At 42.0% G+C, this 25,489-nt stretch overlaps 1 protein-coding gene across 1 annotated transcript in view; it reads left to right on the top strand.

Moving 5' to 3' along the window:
- The window catches only part of SEMA6A (semaphorin 6A), a gene marked incomplete at both ends in the record, with an annotated part of 60,146 nt that extends 35,874 nt beyond the window's left edge, over positions 1-24,272 (top strand). Inside the window, 2 exons of the mRNA XM_079548592.1 lie at positions 1,321-1,485; positions 23,083-24,272. Of these exons, the coding sequence (XP_079404718.1) occupies positions 1,321-1,485; positions 23,083-24,272 (1,355 nt within the window). The remainder of the gene's footprint in view (positions 1-1,320; positions 1,486-23,082) is intronic.
- Between the last annotated feature and the right edge of the window lie 1,217 nt (positions 24,273-25,489).

The following is a 25,489-nucleotide window of genomic DNA, read 5'->3' as shown; positions in this document are numbered from 1 at the left end:
TTTGAGTCCTGTTGAAGATAAGACATTTTGGTGCACGTAGTGAAAGGGAACTCTCAGAAGCAAGTGATTTTAAAGTCAAAATGTGGTGTGGAGGGAGTTTCAATGCCCTCTTTCCCAGGAGCCAAGGAGCAAACAAGCCACTGAGACATCTTGGTTGGAGCCAGCATTCAGAGACCATAAACTTCAAGCACGTTGCATTTTGGGTGCTGACCTACTTCTTGGGATCAGGTTTACAAAGATGCAAATATATTTATGCCCCAGCCAAACCAGTGTTAATGCTGTTTGGTGCCTACAGCAGCTTATGTCCTATTTGTGTGCTGTTTGTTAGGATCTATTCAAACAGTGAGGAATTCCTCAGCCATTTTCAGCCATAACAAAGTCTAGAGCAGATGTAAAACTCATCATCGCTGGACTGTAATCCTCTCTTCTGGTCTAGAGGTGTGTGCTGACCTCCAGCAGCCTATGTGATAAATGCAAAGCAGATCACATCCTAAATTTTCTTCAGAATGAGCATGCAGGCATTCAAAGGGGCTTACAGCAAGCAAGCAATGCCATGCCTCTCCCTAACAGGTCTACCAGCCAAGTGAGATGTGGAGACCATGGTAGTTATGGGTTCTTTGCCAGTTTTACATAGTAAGCTCTTTTCTTCATTGTTAATGTGAGAAATAATGTGCAGCTTCATGCTAGCAGTCCTTACCTCTTTTACAACGCCAGCTCAGACAATACCAGTGGCGATGGTGCAAGTGGGCATGAACCCAGCACATCTTGCAGCCCCACCCTGAGTCTGATGCCCCAGCACCAGTGTGCTACTTCTGGGCAGCCTCTTGTTCCCTTAGCGAACATCTATGTTGCAGCTCTTCTGGCATACCTTTCTGGTTTGGGCCATACTTGAAGTTGTTCCATTTTAATGCTTAAGTTGTCTCTGAAGCTGTTTTTCAACCTAAACCACTACCAGCCATTGTGAACTGGCACTCTGGCATTGTTCAAGCTCATGTGCAGAATCCAGCCAAAGGATGTTTGACTAAAGCAAAGCATCCTCATGATGCTCTGCATACCTTTAACACTGCTGGGCAAAAAAAACAACCATGAACTAAGCTGCAGCCAACTGAATATGCACAGTCATTGACATTATCAGACTGGCCACTGGGGAAGGTCCAAATTCTGTGCTTCCTTGGGCAGTGCTTTGCAAGGACTTTGAAGCCTTGCTCAGCCTAAGAGGTTCACACGAGGAAGATCAAAGTTTGTGCTCCTGAGCATAAGGTGGCGTGGTAAGTGACTAATTGAGCCTTGTCTTCCCTACCTGTATTTATAATGTAACAGGACATTCCAGTTCACTAGTTCCAAGCACCACCTCTTCCGACTCTTGGGCTCGACAGGGTTATGATGCTAGGGGACGCATGCTGGATTGGAAGGATCCGCTTGGTTCATCCGAAAATACAGATCCATATGTGGCAGTTTCATCCCATAATCATCAAGACAAGAAGGGTAAGGCCTTAGAAATGACTTCCTGTGGTGAGGAGGGAGGGGGGGAGGACTGAAGTGTAAGTGCTTCCAGCTGGCTCTGAGCAACATATAATAAAACTCCTGTGCTATAATTAAAAGCTTATCGTAAAGTCTGAAACTAAACAGCCAATCTCAAACTCAGTCCTAGATAATTCACTGCCTGAGGAAACCACACAAAACAAATAGAAATGTGTGTCTTTGCTGTGTGTATTGTGCCAGTGCATGGGAAACAATGGGGACTTAGCTCTCTTTAAACTTGATCTTCCTCACTGTCTGTCAAAGGGAGATGCACAGCTTGCCATTGTTCCTAAGGGTGTATTTTCATACTGTCTTTTTTCCTGAATTCCTGGGGAAGCACAGCAGGCCTCAGCTTAATTTCACATTATTTCCATCTCTCTTTGGCCATCAGAGGTACTGAAGCTCTGAGGTCTGTGCCCGTTTAACTGGTGGAGTTGTGCTGACACTGGTCCTAGCCACTGGACCCATAGTCCCACCGTCTTCAGTGGGACCTGAGCATGAAACACCTTTGAGATCATCATTAGTGATTTTCAAAATATACTTGGGTGGTTGCTGGTGAAGAGCATTTCTCTGTTGTGTTTTTAAAGCCCCAAATGGTGCTTTGCTTTAGGTTCATTATTCCATGTTCAGCCCTGTGCTGAAGCACCATTGTGCCTGAGACAAGGGGCAGCCCTGTTGTTTGGCCTCTAATCCCACTTTGCTGTGCATGTAAAGTATTAAGCAGAGAGTTGCTTCAGCTTGCCACTTGAACCTGCTTTGTGAAAGAGAAGCTTTTCTTCTGAGCGAGCATGGTGGTGCCTCGTAATTCTGTCATGGCCCTCCAAAATTCTTCTCACTGCTTCCCATTCCTATCTGAATGAGGTTAAAATGGTGCCTTTGTAAATAGGGGGCCTAGGTTCAAATATCTCCTCTACCTAGAGAGATTTGAGTCTTTGTTATTCTTCTCCAGGGTGTTCTTAGATCTCTTCTTTCAATTTCTTCTCTGCCCAAGATGTTTCACTCTGTATGCACTAATTAAGTACTCAGTGGACCAGGAGGAGGATGGGTATAAGCAAAAGTCACTTGCTGTGTGGTTAGGGCACTCACCGGGAGCAGAAGCACACATGAGCTTCAGGCCTTTCTACTATGAATACTTTATAAAAAACACTTAAAATATTAATTGAAATGTGGATTCCAGTCTCTATTGTTCATGCATTTTACATGAAAAACTCATTAGATGAAAGCATCAGCTGTTCCTGGAGAGGCTACTGGCATGCCAGACCTACTGCTTTGAATTGTCAGCCCAAACTAGTAGGTTACTAAATCATACTCCTTCCCTCTGTCTAACCCACTGAGTCCTGAGTTCTCTGCGTCACTGCAGAAACTTCCAACAGGGAGTAATGAGCACGTTAACACTGGAAAACAGTTCAGTTTTCAGCACAGCTGCAGGAACAGCTGACAGTGGTCTGGACTGTGATCTCTGAGCCTGGTGTTCACTACAGCCCCAGATACACAGCGTCTCCAACAGTCCTGGGATGTCCTGGATTTCTCATGGAACTCCTCACGGAGCTTTTGCGGCTCCTGGCCACAGGGGCATTGTGCATCACCTGGTTGACCCTGCAGAGACAAAGCCTGTAGCAGTTTTCCAGCCGAGGAGACTGGAAATTAAGCAGAAGATGCAGTAAATTTTCCTGGGATGCCATGGTGATCGTTAATCTAGTAGCCGTGGTGTTTAGGCTTGATGGCAGGAAATGGAACACAAAGATCTGAATTCCCTCAAGGAGAAGATATGAACTTGTGTCCCACCTTCCAGCAATTCACTTTTCCTGCAAAAAAAAAGAGACAAACTGCCATTTACTTCTTTTCTTTCCGCTCAGTTTTATAAAATCTATTCCCAGATATTTTTTTTTCTAAGCTTGATTCTATAGACATTCTGGGAGATTAAATGCAAATCTAAAGAAAAAACAATGTGAATTTTTGAACAATCAGGCTTACCTGTAAGGTAAGCACAGAGCTCCTCTGCACCCTGCAGAGGCTGCAGAGCCTCTGTGAAAAAAATGGAGCTTCCTTTGCTACAACTCAAAACCATAATATGAGGGAGGAGCATCTGTGGGTGTTGAAGATAAAAAGTCAGATTCCAAACTCTCAAACTTAAGTTCAGTCTGCGAGACTGTCCTCATTTCTTTGAATCTGAACCCTATTCCTCTGCCCTGGCTCTTCAGCTGCAGAAAGGCAGTTTAGAAAAAGTTATTTCTGGGTGTTGGATATGTAGAAGAGAGAAAGCAGATAAACTTTCTTTAGAGATGGCAACGTGATTTACCTCCCTCTCCATTCTGTCCAAGCAGTAAATCAGTGATAATGCTGACAATCAAAGAAATAAAGTTCTTTTTTTTTCCTTTTTCTTCCAGTCTCAGTAACACCTGGTATTCAAACTGCTTGAAGTGAGAGGATATTTCTTAGAAAATAGTGTTCTGTCTTTGAAAGGAAGTGGTGGTTTTCTTCTCCTGCCTGAGATGTCATTAGGCAGATTTGGTGAGGAAGGGAGGAAAAGATCCTTGCACCCAGCCCTTCTGCTGGTGTCAGTCAGGGGTTGTAGGTCAGAATCCAGCAATAGTGGAAGGCACGGCCCCTTACATACCCAAAAGAACACAGAAAAGTGTATGCATTTTAATGCCACTATTTGTTATGTGTGGATTTTTACTTTTCAAACCTTATGCAAAACACTGCTTAGTAGCTGGAAAGCTGTCTTTTAAAAGCATCTTGTATGCCAGCAGCAGCTTTCAGAGGAGCATGCATTGAAAATATTAATAAAAGTACATCTGTTGAATTTGAGTAATACTTGCTTCAATTCCCTGACTGGTGAGATGGCTGAAATTCAGTAGCTCCCTCCTCAGGGACTGATGGTTACCAAAGTGCTCTATTAGCACGTGACAAGGTCCTTTAAATATCATGCATTCTTCAGTGCCTAATTATTAATATTGACAAAGCTGGAAGCAGTCTACACGCAATCAAAACAATGGCGGCAGAGGTGACCGCATGGTTGTTTGCCATTACCATCTACTTGTGTGTTGTCACTCCTTGCCTTGCTGAGCCAAAGCTGGACGGCTCTAAAATTACTATTGATTATTTGTTTTAAAAGGGCAAAGGAAAGAGTTCTTGCACAAAATTAAATCAGAAAATGTTAAGCTTGCTATTCTTTTATCAAGGTTTTGTTTTCACTTTTTCTGTGTTTTATTTTTGCACATTCACAGAAAAAAAAAAAACATTTCTTTTTCTTTTTAACATTTTCTCTTCATTTTGCAAAGTGCTTTGTGGTGTTCTTCATTGGTTCTGTCTAATCCTTCAGACACTGTTTACTTTCTTTTCCCATACATATAATTGTTACCAATTGTACTAATAGTACAAAATACACTTGCTGCTTTTTCTGTCTGTAACACGGGTGCTTTGATGATGTCACATCCATCCATATGCTTCACTTTTAATTCAGTGCAGGCATCTTGGGGAATATCTGTGGGGGCGTAAAGAGGGGGGTTCTTTAAAAGGGTTGACTCATGGGAATGTGACATTTGTGTGCCACAGTTTTAGTAGCTAAATATACTCTGGGATTGTTGTTTCTGAGCTACCTCACATTTCTTGCTAAGATGGAAATGTGTAGTGCAACCCGTAGAGTGGGAATTATGCATTGCTATCCCACTGGCATTTTCATTGTTGCCATTAAGAAATCTGCTTTTCTCATTGCAAACAAATGGAAAAAAAAAAAAACAGTTCTGATTGGGCAGACCGCACCCTCTTTCCTTTTCTCCATCTCCTCCACAGAAAAAAAAAAGAAAAAAAACCCACAGCAAAACAAAACAACCTATGTTCTAGAGTATGTTTATGTTTTGTTTCCTTTCTTGCTGTGTTTTACCCTTGATTTAATTGATTTGGTCTTGATTTAATTGTGTGTTTCTCACCTTTGTCGATAGAGTTTTCCTAACCTCGCAGTCTAACCTTCCTTTCTGCTGCCATTGTACTGAGCCTCCCTCCCACCCTTGGCAGTCATGAAGCTCCTCCTGCGAAGAGCTCCAAGGCTTTACCTGTACACCCAGTAGTGCCCCAGTAGCTGTGTCTGTAGTCATTCTACTAACCGTAGGGGACCAAGGTACATCATACCTACCACTAATGGAGAGGCCTGTGTGAAGAATACAAAGTGATTTTCTCATCACCTTGCTGGCCCTTCTCTGCTGTCTCCTATCCATTTTGCCTCCCTTTAGGAATGCTTCATGCTTTTCCAGTACCAGATTTGCTAGCACAAATATAGCCAACTGCTCAGTTTTCTCATTCATTCCTCAAATGTACAGAGCCTGCATTTATTGACAGTGTTCATAACTTGGCTTTAGATTATGATTTCTTTATACTGTTTATTTTCTGCAGCATTCAGGTGGACATGGTTTGCCTGGGCACTGACAGATAGAAGCATAGCATTATTTTTAGCAGCCTTAATGCTTGTATTCTCATTTGTGTCAGTGCTCATTATGAGACGGTATCTCCTTTTCATAACAAAACCAAACCTTTTTTCAGTACTAGCATGCCAATGGTAAAAAACTGATTAGAAGCAGGATGTGATGCACATAGCTTATACTGTTAATAGCTGCTGTTTGGATGTCCAGAATGCTCCTGTAGATATGGTATCTGTTAGTGTCTGTTATTTCACACGAAACAGTTAATAATTGCAGCCCTCAGGAGGTACAGAGTTCAGTATCTTTAGCACTAGTCAATAATTTGGAGAGGGATGTATAATTGGGAAGCCCATGGGTTGATCCTTCCAAAAACTGCCTCCAGATGATGTTTTTTGTTGTACACAAGTGGCAGCATTACTAATTTTTACTGAGGTTATCACTACTTGAAAGATTTACTAAGTGCTGACAGTGCTATCTGGAGAGTCTGCAAATGTTAGGACAGACTCTGCTCCAGGGAGACAGAATTGTATGAAATTTCAGGTACGGTTACAACAATAAGTGCAAAGTGCTGATTTAACAAGATCCTTTCATCATGAAATGAGAGGGAAAATTCTATAGCAGAGCAAAGCTGTGGACTCTTTTGGCATAAGTTAATCTGCCAGTGTCGATCGTGGAAAGGCCAAGTTTTGCACCAGGAACTTCATTTGCAGAGGTTTTCTTTTGCACAGAATGTTACTGTGTGCTGGTATGCACAAGAATCTAAAAGGTTCAAAACATGTCTTATCAGAGGAGGGAGGCAGAGCTCATTGTTACCTTGCCAGCAGTTTGTATTAATTCAGAAGACAATTTAAAGCAGCACAGCATTTGCCATGACTATACTCTGAGTCTGTGTTTGCAGGTCTGAGGGGGAGGGTTAGAATTTTCCAGGTGAAGCAAATGCTGCGTCTGTGGTTTGTCTGTGTTGCAGTTACACCAAGGTCAGAAGGAAATGGTCGCTTTTAAAAAAGGGTTAGGCTGATCCGAGAAGGAAATGTACCATAGTCAGCTCTGCCCAGATGAGGATCAGGAAGCCCTGTCTACACAAAACATATGGAGGAAGCTATACAAATGCTGCTATTCTTTCTCCTGTCTCAAACCATTGTCCCCACGAACATAAAACAGATTGCAAGTACTCTGCCACTCACTAACACTTTCAAGTACTGAGGAAGCAATGAAGATAAAATCAGATCTGATTCTTCACTTTCTGTACATTCAAGTTTCCTCTACGCAGTCTGATGAGTGTTATAAGAAAGGGAGTAGCAAATCTGCCCTGTCTGATCCATTAGCATTTGGCTGAGATTGGAAGTGAGGGCTTTGCTTACTTGAAGCTGCCATGCTGTGCAGAGGGATTGCATGTACAGAAGACTTAAATGGACTTAGTCCATTTTTACACATTCACATCTAGATTAAAACCTAATTATTTTGCCCTTAGGATTTAAAAAGTGGCAGATTGGATGAGCATACACTAAACAAAGCCATATAGGTTTGATTTTTTAAATCTTTTTAGGTGATTATCATCAGCTTACTGTAAACATACCTGATTCTACAGGACACCTGATTCATGTTTGTCACATATTCTAGCTGCCCAGGTGAAATGCTAAAATATATATTAATTTTATTTTTTTTTTTAAAAAGCATATTTTTCTAGAATGGCTATAATAAGCAACTTGTCCAGAATCTGTTTGTCACAGAGACTAATCACAGCATGCCTCTGCTGTAGGATGCCACTTCAGCTCCTTACCAGATCATTAACAGATAACTACTGTTAACAGTCAAATGAAACCAGATTTCTCAGCAGAATTTTTAGTGGTCAGATATCTGTATCACAAGACCAAGCTAATATTGCTTGTAAATAAGCCAGAAGGTTGATAACCTCACCATGCTGGAATTACAGGTACCCTGTGACATAAACAAGAGGGCTGTGCAGTCTGGATTAAGGGAATGCACCAGACCTGTCCAGAGCAGTGACACTGATCCTTCATCTATTCCATTGTGCATGCATGTCTCTGTCAGTTCCAGAGCCAGAGGCAGCTAATCATCTCAGGTTGCATCCCCAAGTTCAAACACGGGCAGGAGAAAAAACAGCACTAATTAATAAAATGGGAACTATATGTATAATCATTGAAAAGTAATGCTGGAAGAAACATTTCTGAGAACAGAAACAGAAACTTTCTTCAAACCCGTTTCCTTCATAGTTTGTAAGTTTTAAGGAGAGCAAGAGCAGGGAAGTACGGAGTAGACTAAGCATGAGGGAAAAAAGGACAGTAACTAAGTCCATTAGCATGGCCATATCCGTAAGGCCAATTTAACTTAAAAAGGGGGGTTGTAATAGAATGCACTGCAGTGCTTTAGTGTGCCTTCTCAGTTGATAGTCTTCCTTTCAAATCTTACATAGAAAAAAGCTTCAGTTCTTTGAGTCAGGTTTTCTGTAGGACAGAATGTATAAGGAGAGGAGCACTGTAAAGTGTATTCCAGCACACAGTGTCTAAGGAAATGATGACACCTCATCACTGTGCCTATGTTTTTCAGAAATCAAAATGTTTCAATGTTTCATTGAGAGTTTGGGTTTCAGATTTAACTTGCAGAAGTGTAAACACAGGCAGCAGGATTTAAACTGAGAGACAAGAGATATATAATTTATTTAGTAGCAAAAAGAATGCCAACAACAAGAAGACATTATTGATAATAGGAGAAGAATGCAAATGTGAAACTCCTTTATGAAAACTACCAACAGTTCTTTTCGTTGTAAATGCATCTCCATACTACTGAATCCTCCGAATAAAAGAAGGGCAAAGTTTAAAACAGAGCCCATCAAATGTCAAACGTGGCTGTAGGAAACAGCAGGTATCCTTGACCTGCAATTGTCCACCTGCATAGATTTCAAGTCAGGCTATCCATTTACAGGCTGCAACGAACAGTGGAAGCCCGTCTTGCTAAAACAGGGAAAAGCTGCCCCAGAACCTTGATCTACTTTTTCAATAAAAGAGGCCATGTCTAATTTGTCAAGACAGCTGCACAGAGTTCGGGGCAGTGGAGCTATTGTGTGATAGACAACATTCCCAGCTGCGTTCAGCCACAGCCACCCGGTGAGGACTGCTTGGAGGAGGAACACAGACTGCCTGATGCTTTTGTTTGACTCTTGTAGCACTGACATATTTATCAAGGGCTGGGAATTCATTCCAGGCTATGCTCGCCCTACAGGGCCTCTACTCTGTCTGGAAGCAGCAAGGAATAATTGATGGACAGGATGCTAAATAACACCGCATTCCATTTTGGGGACATAAATGTTGAGTGCAGGGAGGTGCCGGGCAATGCAAACATGCTGAATGGGCAGGAAAGAACTTGGCCTTAAAGCAGCAGATTTCTGAAGGAGCTTTGAAATGTTGAAGGGATTTAACAGCAGAAAATCTTGCAGTCGAAAGGAACCTTAAAGTGCCTTTTGGTGTTAAATTAATGCCAATGTATAATTAAAATGCCAATATGCTCTTAAAGATACTTGAATAATTCATCTTTTCTTACATAGGATGTACATAACTTCAATAATTGTATTAATTAGTAGTAAGATGTCCTGTAGTAATTTTTCAACAACCTGAGCACTGACAGTCCTGGTTCAGAGCACTTGCAAGATAATCTGTGGACTATAAGCTGTTTATTAATTACATGCTTCTGTAACAGAGCACCACATAATTTCTTCTCATGTAGATAACCTCTCAGTGAACAGGCTTGGTATCCCTTTCTGTCTGTAGGATCCTGACTGGTTCTCTTCTTTTTTCACTTAGTGTTCTAAGTGTAAAAAAAACAAGCTTATTAGCTTATATTTTTTTCCATCGGAATAGGATGGTGCTTACTGATTAGTAGCATGCTGTTAATTAAAAAAGCCTGGAGAGGGCATAATTTAGACTTTGCTGGGTTAATTTTACTTAACATTCAATACAGATAACAAATGCCATCGTATTTGGAAAGCTGTCTTTTCTATGAATATCTCTAGTTGAGCCAGGTGTCCAGACAAGTGTTACTTTGAGCTATCTAATAATGAGACAACATAGCCTTTGGTCTTCAGTTACTTTGCTGTGACTTTTGCTTGGTTTCATTCGTGTTCCAAGATTTTCTGTGCTGGTATCTCAGAAAGAGAGGGAAAATGTGTTCTTATGAAGGAAGAAAGAGTCTTACGGGCATTTTACTGAGAAGTCTTGAAGCAGATAGAGTAAATTTACTACTGTATCAAAAACGTGTATTCTGACAGCCCTGTGAGAAAAAAAAAAAAACCCTCACCAACCAAATTCTATTCAAAAGCTATTAAAAAATCTCGGTTTGCTCATATCCAGAAGAGACTTGTCACAGTTTGGCTGCTAAATACGCAGATAACTCCATGTACACTGAGTATTGGTGCTGCACTTGATAAGCAGTTTAGCCATCTAGCAGATAGTCTGACAGCCTTCCCTGCCCCAGCAGATCAGAATAAGTCAAAGTCTGTGCTGAAGTAGATTTTAACAGCTCCATTGACATTAGAAGAGCATAGTGCAGTTCTTAGAGTAATTGCTTGGGGAGCGTTAGGAGCCGTATTTGGCACAGCTGAACAACACAGCAAACATTTGAAATGGCCAACAGCACATTTATCATCAGCTTTGTGTCGGCCAGGAAAAATACCTGCAGTGCTCTGAAACTCTGCGTCCCAATGGATAGCCTCCAGATCAGTCCCAGCTTCCCATGCCTACCAAAATGCTCAGCCCTGAGTATTAAACTGTAGTTATTCCAACAACAACCAAAGACTGTTTTCTGTGAAATAAAATCTCAGATGGAAGTGCAGCTTGGTAACGTTGTCATGACTGGCATAAACTAGCCAGTTCTTTCATATGCCCAGCAAGGATTATTTTAATTGGAAAGTAACACGACATGCATGCTGACAGTAATATTGCATCTTATTTGTGCTCCATCCCATCTTACCCACAACTGTGGTAGAAATAAAAGAGGAGCTTTTAAAACAACAACAACAAAAGAAAAACAGACATTTTTAAAACCCTACAAAGCTAGTATTATTCACTATCATGTTCTTAGAGGGTTATTTTGGAGAGGCTTGAAGATTGCTCAGACAACCATTAACAGCTCAGGCGGTCTATTTAAGAGTGCACAGAAACACCTCCTGAAAGGCCATACACCAATGCCCTCAGCAAGATAAAGTATTCCAAGAAGCATGTATTTTCCAATTGTTTCTTTATTCCTAAAGCCATAAAACTTCACTGAGTTCCTATCTGAAAGCAAGCATAGCTGTAATCCTGAAAAAGCAATTCCAGTCTAAAACACAGTCATTCATGTTGGTTAATGTAATTGATTGATTTTACAAAGAGCTATGGAAAAGAATAGACAGAGCACCTGCCTCTCTCCCCTTATACATTTAGAGTCATTGGTCTGGCTAGCTGATCAGGGTAACCACAGATCATAAAGCTGGCTGAAGACTGAGTCCCACTTGTTTTTCTTTACAGAAGCCAACAGAAGTGGTCTTGTAATTTGGTGCAGAAAGGGCTGTTGGCATTTGCTTTGAGCCTGTGATTGGCGCTGGGGAAATTCTATTTCTGCCATTAGCATACAGCTCCCATCAAGCAGTTCAGTAATTCCCCGTGTGTATTCACTGCTGAATGACTCCCAGTCAGATGGTGGTAGAGGGAGGACACAGATCAGGAGTGCCCTCTGTCCCTTCTGCTGCGTGCTCTCCCCATTGAACCTCTCACATTCACCACAGAGCCTGCCCAGAGATTTGGGCAATCTCAGCTCATAATATAGAACATAAAGAGCCCTGCTCTTTTTTGCAGATAGCATTCAGCTTTATCTCTACAAAACAGTCATCTCTATTCAGTGTCCTAAAGAGGTCTTACAGTCCTGCTGCACTTTGTATGCTTTTTGTCTAAATATGACCAGGCTACAGGCAGTGCCCTGAGGCACTCATCCAGTAAGACCCAGTGATTTCCCACACCCAGTGGTCCCCAGGGGTGTTTGTGCAGTTTGGTATATGGTTGAACTAAACTACTGATATCAAAATCAGCAGGCCCTTGCATGTACCCAGCGTCCAGACCTGGATGGACAGCATAGTTTCTCTCTGTTTACTCATGGCAAGACAGCTTGATGGCATCAGCTGTGCTTCCCTTGAAGGTTTGGGCTCAGCTACACTGTTTTTAGAAATAAAAGAAAACATATATCACAAAGGTTGTGATAAATTTTTTTACACTCCCAAGTGCCAGGGGAAAAAAAATGAAGTGCTAACTTCTCACATGGAAATTTGTTTATCTATAGATCAGTAAACGCAGCTAGAGAACTGCTCTGCAGATAGGAGAAAAGCCAGTCAGCTCCTTGTTCTAGCACCTACCTTCATGATGATTAACTAGCTGTGCAAGCTGCCTGGTTTGCCTGGAGCAGTGGGAAATACTGTCTTAAAAAGAGTGCAAGCAGAAAATGAACAAACATTGCAGTAAATTTAGAAAAAAAAAAGGGAACTTGGAACAGTACCAGAATCAAGCGGAATGCTGGGGATGTATTTGTAGTGCAGGAACACAGCTGCCCGTGAGATGTTCCATAAAGCAGATATGCAGCCTATCTGCCTTCCTCTGCTGACAGTCAGAGGGTATCTGGGTGTGCTGGAGAGGAAGTGGGTTTGGGCACACCTCTGTGGCAAGATTGCTGCTGGCCCCAGGGCAGCTTTTGGAGGCAGGTCAGCACCTACTCACCATACTGTACTCTCTGAGATGGAGTTTGCTTCATCCAGCAGATTTGGCCAGAGTCGTCACTGCAGGCATTAAAACAATGCACAGATGGGAAGCATCAGTGAAGTTATGGCATTGTAGTATAAATGTACACTCAGTGTCTGTGAGATGGAGAGATAGTATAAAAATAGGGTTAAAAAAAAATGCGGAGAACTGTAAATTTGACAGACAAAGGGAAGAATGCATGAAAGAAGCCAAGACTGGAGATACAAAATTAAATAAGAGATGACAGTTTCTGGACAAGATGTCCAGGAAGAAATGCTACCTGCTACCTAGGATGTAGCTGGAGTAACCATGCTTGCTTTACTGGAGGTGCTGCAGATTTCAATAACGTAACTGAGAGGAAATGAGGCTTCTGATATTTATATTGGAGGAGTTGTGATGTACAGAAAAAGAGGTAAAATCAGTCTTGCTGACTGTTATAACCAGTGTTTCTAACTCACTGCAATTTTGCAGTCACTTAACTTATTCAGTCACATGAGGCGATGGGGACTAAAAGGAAAAAGATAAGCCTAACATCAGACACACATGAACTATTTTCTGCTACAGCCTCAGCCCTGTAAATATTTCTAGAAAAATCAGTCTTGTCTTGCAGTGACCACTGGGAGCATGTTTTAATTCCTGACATTGCTAGTTTGGTCACCTAGTTGTATGACTTGAACAATCTTTATCAAGTACCTCAGAAAATAGGGCATGTATATATAGGGCATAATCTTAGTTAAATCTTGGATGTTTAACAGATGATTCCTTCAGTAGTTCAGCTGTGATGTGCTTAGTTACCCTAGTAGCTTAAAACTGGCATTTCCATTTTAGTGTCTTGAAATATCAGAGCTGAAGCAGAAAAGATTTTTGGTTTTGTGTCGTATATAGTGTTTGGAGTTCAGCCCCAGTAAGGGGCTGCTTCGTGCTTCAGCCTGCTGATCAGAGCTGCTCTTGTTGACATTCAGCAAACTTCACTTCTCCCTGTTGTGCAGAAAGGTCATAGTTCAAAACAGGCTGTAAGAAAGGAAAAGCAAAACCACAGAATGTCTCAGTGACAGCTTCTCTTTCCCTGACTCGGCATGTAACAAAACGTCTTCCAGAAAGGCACTAGGCTGCCCAGAATGCATAATGCCCAGAAATGCATAATGACCAGAGAAAAAGAAAACAAAATTGTTCTGTGCCCTCAAAGAAACTGCATGCAGTGAAATGGGAACTGTGAAGGAGAGAGATTCATTTTGCAGGCTACAACAACTTCTCTGGAGTCTTGAATTCATGCATAATCAGCCAAACATATGTAAATCTGGTTTAATCCAGCTGTGAAAAATCCCTGAAGTAAACTAATAAAGAGCAGCTGGGTATGTTTAAGCTCATCCCAGGCATAGGAGAAAGGTCCCAGAATGTGCACTTGAGCTTCTTTTACGTCATTAGAGGAAATACAGCAGACTTTAAAAGAAACTTGTGTTTTTAAGATGCAAAGCAGTATAAAGCTTGCCTCTGCTGAGACAAGCTACAAAAGAATTAATTTTCCTTGACATTTGGATTTTATACATCTTGTTTCATCTGCTGCAAATGCCTGTTTTACTGTTCTAAGGGACATGCTATATCTGCTTATTCTCCATCACAAAGAAGCGTCTAAAATTATCTTTGCTCACTGGGAAAGGATGAAAGGTAAAGGGAAGTACTGAAATCAGGAAAGTTCAAAATGATCAGCCATTGCACGCTGCCTGCTGGTGGGACTAAGGTTCTCAAGCTCCTCCTAGTGCAAGAGCTACCCTTCATATTGAGTGGGACAAATAACATTGGGCTGCCTTCAAGAGTGTGATGGCTCTCATCACTGCATCGTAGATTCAGGAGGTTGTGTAACTCAAACCTGCTCTCATGCATGAAAACTTAATAAATCGGTTTATTTGCAGTTATTGCTTATAAGGTAGCACAATTTTATAAGTTCTAAGAGCTGGCTGCTCCAATCATTTTCAGTTCTCCCACCCCTTCATTTCAGTAGGGAAGGGAAGATGTCTGGGCATGAATTTGCTGGTTTAGTGCCTGTGATTTCCATCTATATTAATCACTTTCAGTGAAGAACTTCTCCCTTTTAATTGCTGAAAATTCACACATATGACATGGTATAGGTTTTGTCTGGCAGCTGCGGTACATAGAAAAATTGTGTTGCAGGCTCATAAGAACACAAAGTCTCGTAAAGTCTTTTAAAAATATTTCAAGACATGTTTTCTCATATGGACATGGTGGAGTAATTTCACAGAATTGTACGGGTTGGAAGGGAACTCTGGAAATCATTTAGTGCAACCCACCTAAAGAAGCAGGTTCACTAGAGCAGGGTGTTCAGTGTTTCCCAAGAAGGAGAATCCACAGCCTCTGGGCAGCCTGTTCCAGTGCACTGCCACTCTCAAGGTAAAGATGTTTTTTCTCATGTTCAGATGGAACTTCCTATGTTCCAATTTGTGCCCCATGCCCTTTGTCCTGTCACGGGGCACCACTGAAAAGGGCTTGACCTCATCCACTTCACTCCCACCCTTTAGATATTTATAAGCATTGGTAAGATTCCCTTCCATCCTTCTCTGCTCTAGGCTGAGTAGTTCCAGGTCTCGCAGACTTTCCTCAAAAGCGAGATGCTCCAGGCTCCTCTCATCTTTGTAGCTCTCCAGTGGACCTTCTCTAGAAGTTCCTGGTCTTTCTTGAACTGGGGGTCCCAGAACTGGGCACAGTACAACAGATGTGGCCTCACCAGGACAGAGCAGAGGAGGATCACCTCCCTCGACCTTGTGCCTTGGCCTTCTTGGCCACAAGGGCACACTGCTGGCTCATGATGAGCCTGTTGTCCACCATGACACCCAAGTTCCTCTCGGCAGAGCTCCTCTCCAGGAGGTCAGCCCCTAGCCTCTACTGAAGCATGTGGTTATTTCTTTAACCTTTCTTTAGTAGCTTATATATCTTAAAAAATGCAGGAATTAAAATTCTCCATCTTCCCATTGGGAAGTGAGCATGTGTTATCTCCCCTTTTACTAAGTTGCAATTGTTTGTTTTTTGGGTTTTTTGGTTTTTTTTTCTATAGGGAGCATGTTGACAGTCATTTATCAGGTGTGAGAAGTACTGTAATTTGAAGCAGTTGAACAGAAAAATAAAACCAGCCTTAGAGATCAATAGATGAACCTGTCCTGGAATACTTCTGAAATAAGTCTGCTCAAGGTCCAGAGCATACTAACAGAGGGCACTATGGCTGACTTGATTGCATCGATCCTTTTCAGGCTTGCTGATCCTTTTCAGGTTTAGAACTTTTCAAAGTTCTAAAGTATACTTTCTCTTCATACTTACAGTGATCATTGGGCCACTTGCTTCTGCTTTTGTTTTGTTTTGTTTTTGCTTAAGATCTCACCCAGCTTCAGGTAGCTATCTTTGAGAGCCATAAGAAGATACAGGAGCCACGAGGAGATGGATAGTCTTCTCAGCAGTCATGCAAATTTAATAGTTACAGACCTTTACAAATCAACAATACAGATTTACTATGAGGGAGACAAAACAAACAAACAAAAAATCTGCCAGCAGCTTTAATGATGAGTATTTCAGTTAATACTTTTTCTATGGGCTAACAATGGCAGTCCAGAAAAAGGTAGGTAGGAAAAAAAGGAAACTGGGTAGACCTGCACTGAGTCTGTAGAGCAAGGCCTTGCAGCTAGAAGGTAGATAAAGAAAAAAAGTTACTTGCCTTTTCCAGCAAAGTACTTCCAATAATGAGGATAATATCAAATCTTTGGCCTTACGGTGTGGTTGGTTTATTTCAAACTTAGAAGTTACCTCTTTGAGAAAAATAATAGTATCTCAGAATGCTAAACTCTAGTCGTTCATGCTAGTCGTTGCTATCACTTTAATTCTGGGTGTCCAGTTTTGCTTCATCTGTTGTTTTTTTTTTTAGTCCTGTTTCTGGTTAAATAGGAAGAAGAAGGCTTGTTAATACCTGCAGGGATTTTCCAGGCTGAAATAGTCTTTTAGCAGCATGAGACTGTCTGTAAACACAGTTCTAACACCTGGAGACACATGTTGAAAACCTTTTCAATGGCATTTTAAAAAGACATTCAGAAGCCCATAAAAACCTCCATCCACTACAAGCCTATTCCAGCATTCCTGCAAGTCTAAGCAGAGGGAGTCACACATCAGACAGAAAAGCTTACACAGAAGAAAGAAATTAACTGCAAGGTTTTCTCCTTAAATAACAGCAATAAAGAAACCATTGTGTGCCTTTTTGGAACAATGACTTGCTCTGTAGAAACTCTCAAGTGATTTTGTAGGTGTTGGAGATGGAAGTGGGCTGATTCCCATTTAGGCGGAGAGGTGAAGTTTAAGTCACAAAGACACCCACTCCCAGACTTCTGTAAATGTGTGGTCTAGACTTAAATGCTACCTTATTCCCTGGTAGTTATTCTCCCATTCCTCTGCCAAAACATCATTCTTCATTTCCCACCTCCATGTTTCAATTTCATGCGTGCCACCATTTTGGGTTATTACTTTACCATCTGTCAGTGGCAACGCTGGGAAACAGACAATGACAGCTCCCTGCAGGGTTGATCACAGAGCATTCTTGATGCACGTGGCATGTGGTCGCCTCATTGTCCAGTGTACACCTCTCAAGGCCATAAATCATTTCTGGAACAGAGGGTCTTTGTATCCATACCACAGTTAACTGTAGGACTCAAACAGAAATGCATTATAGTTAGTGACAGGTAATGAGGTTATTCACGTACAGGAACCTGTGGTTATGGAACCAGAGATTGCTCTCTGCCCTGCTCTTGTTATTCTTGCTGATTTTAACTTGGTTGTAAAAGAAGGCAGCATCTGGCCTGTTGTATCACTAAATCAGACTCCAGCTATTCAAACTAGGAAGTAGTTACTTGTTTTCATTCATCAAGAAGTTGTGAGGGTTATAAAATTACTGTTTGTGCTCATTGTAAAGCATAGACCGTTAAGCAGACTTGGAGGAAAATGACACTGGAGCTCTTCTTGAAGTTTTGCCATCTCTATTCCTCATCAGTTAAGAGAAATAACGCAGTACATTCAAAGCCCTTTACCACAGCTGAGCGAGGTTTATTTAGATATTCCATTCTTCTAAACAGAGAATCCTTTGGAGGACTTCTTACTTCATATTTCTTTCCAGGTAAACATTTCACCAATACTTTTCAACAGCTTTTCTGCAGATTTTAGCTTACTTTCAAATTTGCTTTTGCTAAAATGGGCCAGAATGTATCGCACTTAAAGTTTCCCCATAAAAAGTAAACCATTTATCCCATCAAGGAAGAAAATTTGGCTAGGCTAATGTAATTTATTCTTGACAAATTTATATTCACTTTTTTATACTTGATTATGAAATTGGTAGCTTAATCATTTGTTATACTGTCATTCTCATTCTGAAAATTGGAGTGTCAGATCTCTCCTTCGATAGGATCTCCTTGTCTCTTGTCTCTGTTTTGATAGAACTGCATTACCACAATTTGCTACAGTTCAGCAAACCACAGTTTTTGCTGAAATAGGAAGCAAGGAAAGGAGTAAATGCTTTAATATCCATATATTTATTATTTGTCCTCCATTATTGAAATTTGCAGTACTGGCATTCATTATTCCCATTCCCTTATGCACATGTCATGTATTCTTTAGGATGATGAACTATATTCTAATATGATTACTTCATCCTAATTACATTTCTGCCTTCAGAATATTTTTTCCTGTTAGAACAACCACAACGTGCACAGAATAGTTACATCAGCATTTTGATGCAATGACATTTTCAGCGCCGTGCACATCTGTACTGCTTTAGCAGATTTAGCAGATGTCCAGGTGAAGTCCTAACCCTTGAATACTTCTGTTAGTTAATGAAAAGAAGAAACCTCGTCTCCTTCATGCTTACGATTATCTAGCATACAGTAGATCCATATTATTTTATCAACTCCAGTCTTTTCTCTCTTATTTTCACCCACAGACATTCAACAAGTCATTTCAGACTGAAACTCTGTGGAATTTTGGAAACATTTTTCTTAGCATTCTGGAGTACTGTGTCCAGGTCTGGAGCCCCCAGTACAAGAAAGACAGGGAGCTGTTGGAGAGGGTCCAGAGGAGAGCCACGAAGATGATCAGGGGACTGAAGCACCTCCCCTACAAAGACAGGCTGAGGGAGCTGGGCTTGTTCAGCCTGGAGAAAAGGAGGCTGTGGGGTGACCTCAAGGCAGCCTAAAGGGAGCCTAAAAACAGGAGAGTCAACTCTTTGAAAGGGTTGATAACTGCAGGACAAGGGAAAATGGTTTTGAGGGAGATTTAGGTTGGATGTCAGGGGGAAGTTCTTGACAGAGAGAGTGGTGAGGTGCTGGAGCAGCTACCCAGAGAGGCTGTGGATGCCCCGTCCATCCCTGCAGGTGTTCAGGGCCAGGTTGGATGGGGCCCTGGGCAGCCTGGGCTGGTATTAAACATGGAGGATGGTGGCCCTGCCTGTGGCAGGGGGGTTGGAGTTTCATGATCCTTGAGGTCCCTTCCAACCCTGGCTGTTCTGTGATTCTGCAATTAACCAACCAGCCAGCCAGCTCTCTGTATCTTACCTGTAAGGTCTGCTTGAAGTAGTGAATTATATATCAGATCTCCTCTCTCGTTAGATGGGTAAGAAGTGATATTTTATGTTTCAGATTCTGATAGTACAGGGTGTACTGAATACACTGAGAAAATGAATGAAGAATGTTTGAAGATGCAAAACAAAAGGACATGGGATGAAATTATGGAAAGTCAGTGGCAAAGGAAGGATTGTGTTTTTTGCTGGAATCACAAGAGCTATGAAAAGTGGAGAATATCAGGTGACTAGCCTGGCCCTCTCAGTAGCCAGAACTAAGTATATCCCATGTGGGAAAGCCTGCAGTGCTAAACCCAGCTATGATTTGCAATAGACAGACTTTAACCTCAGTGGGAAATTTCAGGGAGACAGACAAGTGTCAGTGTATTTGTTGTGCTTACCTACAGGTAAAGTCTGATCTTTGAACATACAAATATTTAACCTCATATATGTCTTTGAAGCTTTTTGAGTTTTACTGCTATTCTACCCCCAAGACCTTTTCCAAAATGATATTAATACTAGGTTTCACTCCCTCAATCTTGATAGTAGGATGCTGAACATTCCTCATACTTTTTAATAATTGTTTCAGTTTTATAATCATGTTTCAGTTTCATAATGCAGGTCAGATCTTGCCCATCCTAATCATTTCATTTGAAGTTGTTAGGAAGACTTTCATAAAAAAAACTTGGATGGTTATATCATAAGAAGTAAATTACCTCATTAACCTAAGTTTGTGTCCAAAGAACTACCTGCTTAGAGCAAAGCCAAGTTTAGCAAACTTAAATTTTTAAATTTAAATTAATTTAAATTTAAATTTAATTAAATTTAGCAAAGTTAAATGTCTTTTCTGTCTTGTATAGGAAACATAATAGAATCATATCATCATAGAATCAGTCAGGTTGGAAAAGACCTTAAAGATCACCAAGTCCAACCACAACCTAACCATATTACCCTAACAACCCTCCACTAAATCATGTCCCTGAGCACCACATCCAAACAGTTTTTAAACACATCCAGGGATGGTGAGTCAACCACATCCCTGGGGAGCCTATTCCAGTGCTTACCAGCCCTTTCTGTAAAGAAATGCTTCCTGATATCCAACCTAAACTTGGATAAATTCTGGGAGGGCTTGAGCTCTAGAGGAAGTAGCAGGAATCAGGCTGATCTAAAGCCCCTCTAAATCTTTGCTGGTAAAACACTTGCAGAATGAGCTGCAGCATTTCAGCTACCCTTTTCTTGAACAGGCATGGTCACTCATACTGAACGGTGTGATAATTTTGACACATTCATTGTAATGATTTCATGTCCATCATTTATATAAAACTGATGGCAAGAGTTCATGCTGCTTTTATGCAGGGATTGTGATTCATAGCTGTCAGCTGCAGAACAGCCCTCAGCCTGAAGGCTGCAGGAAGTGCCAGGCATGGAGCACCCATCCACCCATGGTTATACTGGGCTCTGAGGAGAGCAGGACAGCTTCCACAGAGCAAACTGGTTTCTCTGCTGTAACTCCATCCTGAAAGACCTATAAGCATTTGAAGGAAACCTCCATCCCAGTGGCTAGGCATTTTTCCTCTGTTGTAGGAAGCAGAGCAACATTCTCATAGCTTAAATCACATGAGTTTGAGTCCTTCTATGGAACCATTTTTGGGGCTTGAATGCACAGCTCCCATTTTCTGCCTCCGTATCACTTCTGCATATGATGGGTAGAGAGGCAGAAATCCTTAAGCTAGAAAAAGTCTTGTCCATCCTCTAGGGACATGGATGGTTTCTGCTTCCAGACACAGCTTAGTGGCTCTCCGTACTTCTCTATTTAGGTAGCTGCTGATCAGGTATTTTGAGCCTTGTTACTGTAAAAACGTTAAGACTTCAGAGCAGTGAAATGCTGCTCCTACTGACAGTACTGTAACCGCTGCACTGTGTCTCTGGGTTTTATACAGGAGCTCTGTGTGTGGATTTAAATCACAGGGTTAGGCTCTACCAACTTTTGCTTAGCGCTCATGACAAAGAGTAGAAACATCTGACTGTGGAAAAGCAGCTGTGCTTTAAAAACATGTTCTCAGGAACATTTGATCTGAAGATGATTTCTACTTATACATTGTTTCCAGAGGTCTGTTTTACTTCCCTTACTCCTTGACTGTGAAGATTTGTATGATTGCAGAGTCTGGGCTTCATGAGCGATCATCTGTTCCTGCTCTTTATTCTTATGAAATCACAGTCCTTGGTGACAGCATAATAACTTCCATGGCAACTGCCTGTGATGTCACAAACAGGAATTTAGGATTTCAAGAGCTGTATTAAATATAAAGACTCTACCTTGCAATAAATATCTCATGTCCAACTAAACTCAGTAACTAAATGGGGGCAGAAAATACATACTATAGTAATAGTGCTCTACTTAGCCAAAATGCTTGTCAAAGGTTTCCTTGAGATGAGGACAGCCTTTCAGTGTTTTTTTTTTACCATAGTTTGCTGAGGAGTATTTTGCATTTGAATCTAATTCTGGGCCACTGATATCTTGTCTGCCAAGTATGTAAAAAGGTGCCTCTCTAGGAGGAGGTGATTTGTGACATGGAAGTTTTGTATCTTTGCAAAGACTCAGGAGTGCCTTGCAGGTAATTTTGCTGTCTTGCTGTCTCTCCTGTAATGGGACATGGCTGGCATTTCCTTAGAGCTCGTGGAGCTTTTAATGCCCTGGTGTTTGCACACTCTCTGGATAAAGAGTTGGGAGAGATGTTCCTTCAGCTCCTTGTAAGGCAATGGCTGCACCTTGTTAAGCACGAAGAACAAAACCAGAAATCAGAAAGCAAACTAGATGTGCTGTGCTTGTCTTTCGCTAGTGCTGCTGGCTTGGTGCCCAACTATGTCAGAAAAAAAAGGAAGTTTCTTTCTTTAGAAATTCAGGGCATTGATTAATGCTGTGTTAGCGTCTTCAGACTGAGGAGAAATGCCATAGATGCCTTCTCTGGCAGCAAGGGCTTGGAGGGCCAAGTAAGATCTGACTATAATCCGTGACCACAGCACAGGGGCATAAAAAAGAGACCCTCAAAGTCAGAGCTTTCAGCAGAAAAGCATAAGCTTCAGCACAGAGGTAAGCCTATTTATGTGTCCAGAACAAGGAAGAGCTTTAAGAATGAAAATAGCAAGGACAGTCCTATAGAAGGCTCAATACATTCCTGCAGTGCTCTGTCTTTCGTAGTTATTTAAGCATCCTCCTGAAGCTCAGGCCTGTGACACTGACTTTTAAAACATATGACAAAGATAAAAGAATGACACTCAAAGAAAGAAGCCTTAAACAATGTGGGATGCGCTTCTCTGATATTTGCAGAGCTTCTCCCCTCTCTCTTTCTTTCACAGGATTTTCAATGTGAGCAATTTAGTAAAAATAAGTAGTAAAAATAAGATGGTACTAGCAGAACAGAGATTGAATGAAGGGAGGAATAAGCAGTATGTCAGAGGAGGAGCAGTAATAGCTCTGACCTCTCAAAGTGAGTGTGTATTTGCCCAGGGCATGGATTTCAAACTGACTCCATATGCCCTGCAAGTGAATTCTCTCTCCCCTCCTGGACTTCATATTCAGCTCCAGAATTGAAATCCCAAAGCTGCTCATGTAAGAAGTAGCTGGCAGGTACAGTATATCTCTAAATTTTGGCAAGCTGGTCAGAAATCATTTGCAGAACATGAACAAACCTCCTTCAAATAAAGCAGTTAAAGATAAGTGACTTTTCCCTCTCCTTGGTTGGCCTAACCACTGTAATGCTGTTTATTGCAGGAGTGATTCGTGAGAGTTACCTGAAGGGTCATGATCAGCTGGTGCCGGTCACCCTGTTGGCCATTGCAGTAATTCTAGCTTTTGTAATGGGGGCCGTCTTTTCGGGCATCGTAGTGTACTGTATCTGTGACCATCGCCGCAGAGATGTGGCTGTTGTGCAGAGAAAGGAGAAGGAACTGACCCACTCCCGCCGCGGCTCCATGAGCAGTGTTACCAAGCTCAGTGGCCTCTTTGGAGATGCTCAGTCCAAAGAACCAAAGCCTGAAGCTATCCTCACACCTCTGATGCACAATGGCAAGCTGGCCACACCAGGCAGCACTACCAAGATGCTAATCAAGGCTGACCAGCACCATCTGGACCTGGCTGCCCTGCCAACCCCAGAGTCCACCCCAACCCTGCAGCAGAAAAGGAAGCCCAGCCGTGGCAGTAGAGAGTGGGAAAGAAACCAGAACCTCATCAATGCCTGCACAAAAGATATCCCCCCAATGGCCTCACCCGTGATCCCAACTGACCTGCCACTCAGGGCTTCTCCTAGCCACATTCCCAGTGTTATGGTTCTGCCCATTGCCCAGCAAGGCTACCAACACGAGTATGTTGACCAGCCAAAAATAAGTGATGGGGCTCAGATGTCTGTGGAGGACCAGAATGCCACCCTTGAGTACAAAACCATCAAGGACCATCTCAGTAGCAAAAGCCCCAGCCATGGGGTTAACCTGGTGGAAAATCTTGACAACATGCCGCCAAAGGTACCTCAGCGGGAAGCCTCACTCGGGCCGCCGAGCACCTCCCTGTCTCAGAGTGGCCTGAGCAAGCGGCTAGACGTGCATTCTTCTGCTTACAACGTGGACTACAAGAGAAACTACCCTACAAACTCGCTCACAAGAAGTCACCAGGCGTCGACCCTCAAAAGAAACAACACCAACTCCTCTAACTCATCACACCTCTCTCGAAATCAGAGCTTCGGCAGGGGTGACAACCCACCGCCAGCTCCGCAGCGGGTGGACTCCATACAAGTCCACGCTGCACAGGCACAGGCCATGACTGTATCACGGCAGCCGAGTCTCACCACGTACAACTCTCTGACCAGGTCAGGGTTGAAACGCACGCCCTCGCTAAAGCCAGACGTACCTCCCAAACCTTCCTTTGCTCCGCTCTCCACGTCCATGAAGCCCAATGACGCGTGTACATAATCACAGTGGGGTGGGTGGGGGGAGAACGGCAGTTAAGCAGAAGTTGCCCTTGAAAGAGAGTGTTCTGCAACTGCTCCTCTGAGAAGATGGTTGTTGCAAGCTGAGGACGTGTTTGTTTCTGCTCTCTGGGAAAAGTGGAATATTTTTTTAACCCGAGCCATATGACCTATGGTTGAAGGTTTGCAATCGCAGGACTCGCCCCCACAGCCCTTCAGTTCTTTGCTCAAAGGACTAGCTCTCCATCACAAACATTGAGCCAAAAGCACACAGGTGAAAGATGACTGTGACATTTCACCCCTCCCCTCCCCCTCAAACTGCACAGTGCATTCCTGAACTGGGAAAGAGTGCTCTGGAAAGCAAAACCAGTAATTAAAAACAAAATAAAAATAGGAAGAAAAAAAAAAAAAAAGAAAAAGGAAAAAGAAAAAAAAGAAAGAAAAAAGAATCCATTGATAAAGCTAACTCTGACTTAACAATGGCAGAAGTTTACTAAATGCAGGTACTGTGAAATGCCCATCAGTGTTACAGCCATTTGGTTACAGCAGTTATAATGCCGTGCTGGGCAAACTATGTCATAGATTTCTGCTACCTTTCTCTTTTAATGAGTAACGTGACTGTTAACGCAAGTAACTCCTCTTATTTATTGTTCAACTTTTGTTTTTCCTAAGGAAATGACTTCGGCATATCATCCTGTGAGCAGTTCTTCAGAGAAGTACCTTGAAAGTTATACCTATTTAACGTGAAACCCGTTAACTGGAGTAATTAAAACTTTTATTTTTCCAATAAATTCACTGAGTTAATTAAGTTGGAGCTGGAATTCTGAACTTTGTGCCTGGACTGCCTGATTAGCTGAAAAAAAACGGGGATATCTATTTAAATCTCTCAGCTAATTAGCTGGCTTGGCCTCTGACCTAAGACAGCGACAAACAAATACCACAGGTTCATAACTTGTAACGCAACTGCAAGAGAAACTCTTTAAAAGCTGCACATTTGTGCGCCATTGCTATCAACATAGCTTTGTCAGTAGCTAATTCTTTCCGTGACGGCACCAGCTTGTGAATTGCCATCTCATTTCACCTTGCATGTGAGACGGCAAACGAAATCCTCAAACAGTGTGAACTAATTAATATGCCGGCTGTTACCATGCATAAATTATGGTCTTATCACACGGGTTTTTCGTGGGAATATATCTGTGAATAGCCTGTTTTCTTCCACAT

This window comes from Tetrao urogallus, assembly GCF_951394365.1.
Source record: "Tetrao urogallus genome assembly, chromosome: Z".
NCBI classification, from domain to species: Eukaryota; Metazoa; Chordata; class Aves; order Galliformes; family Phasianidae; genus Tetrao; species Tetrao urogallus.
The sequence above is the reverse complement of the archived record's forward strand: the minus strand, read 5'-3'. Positions and strand labels throughout refer to the sequence as shown.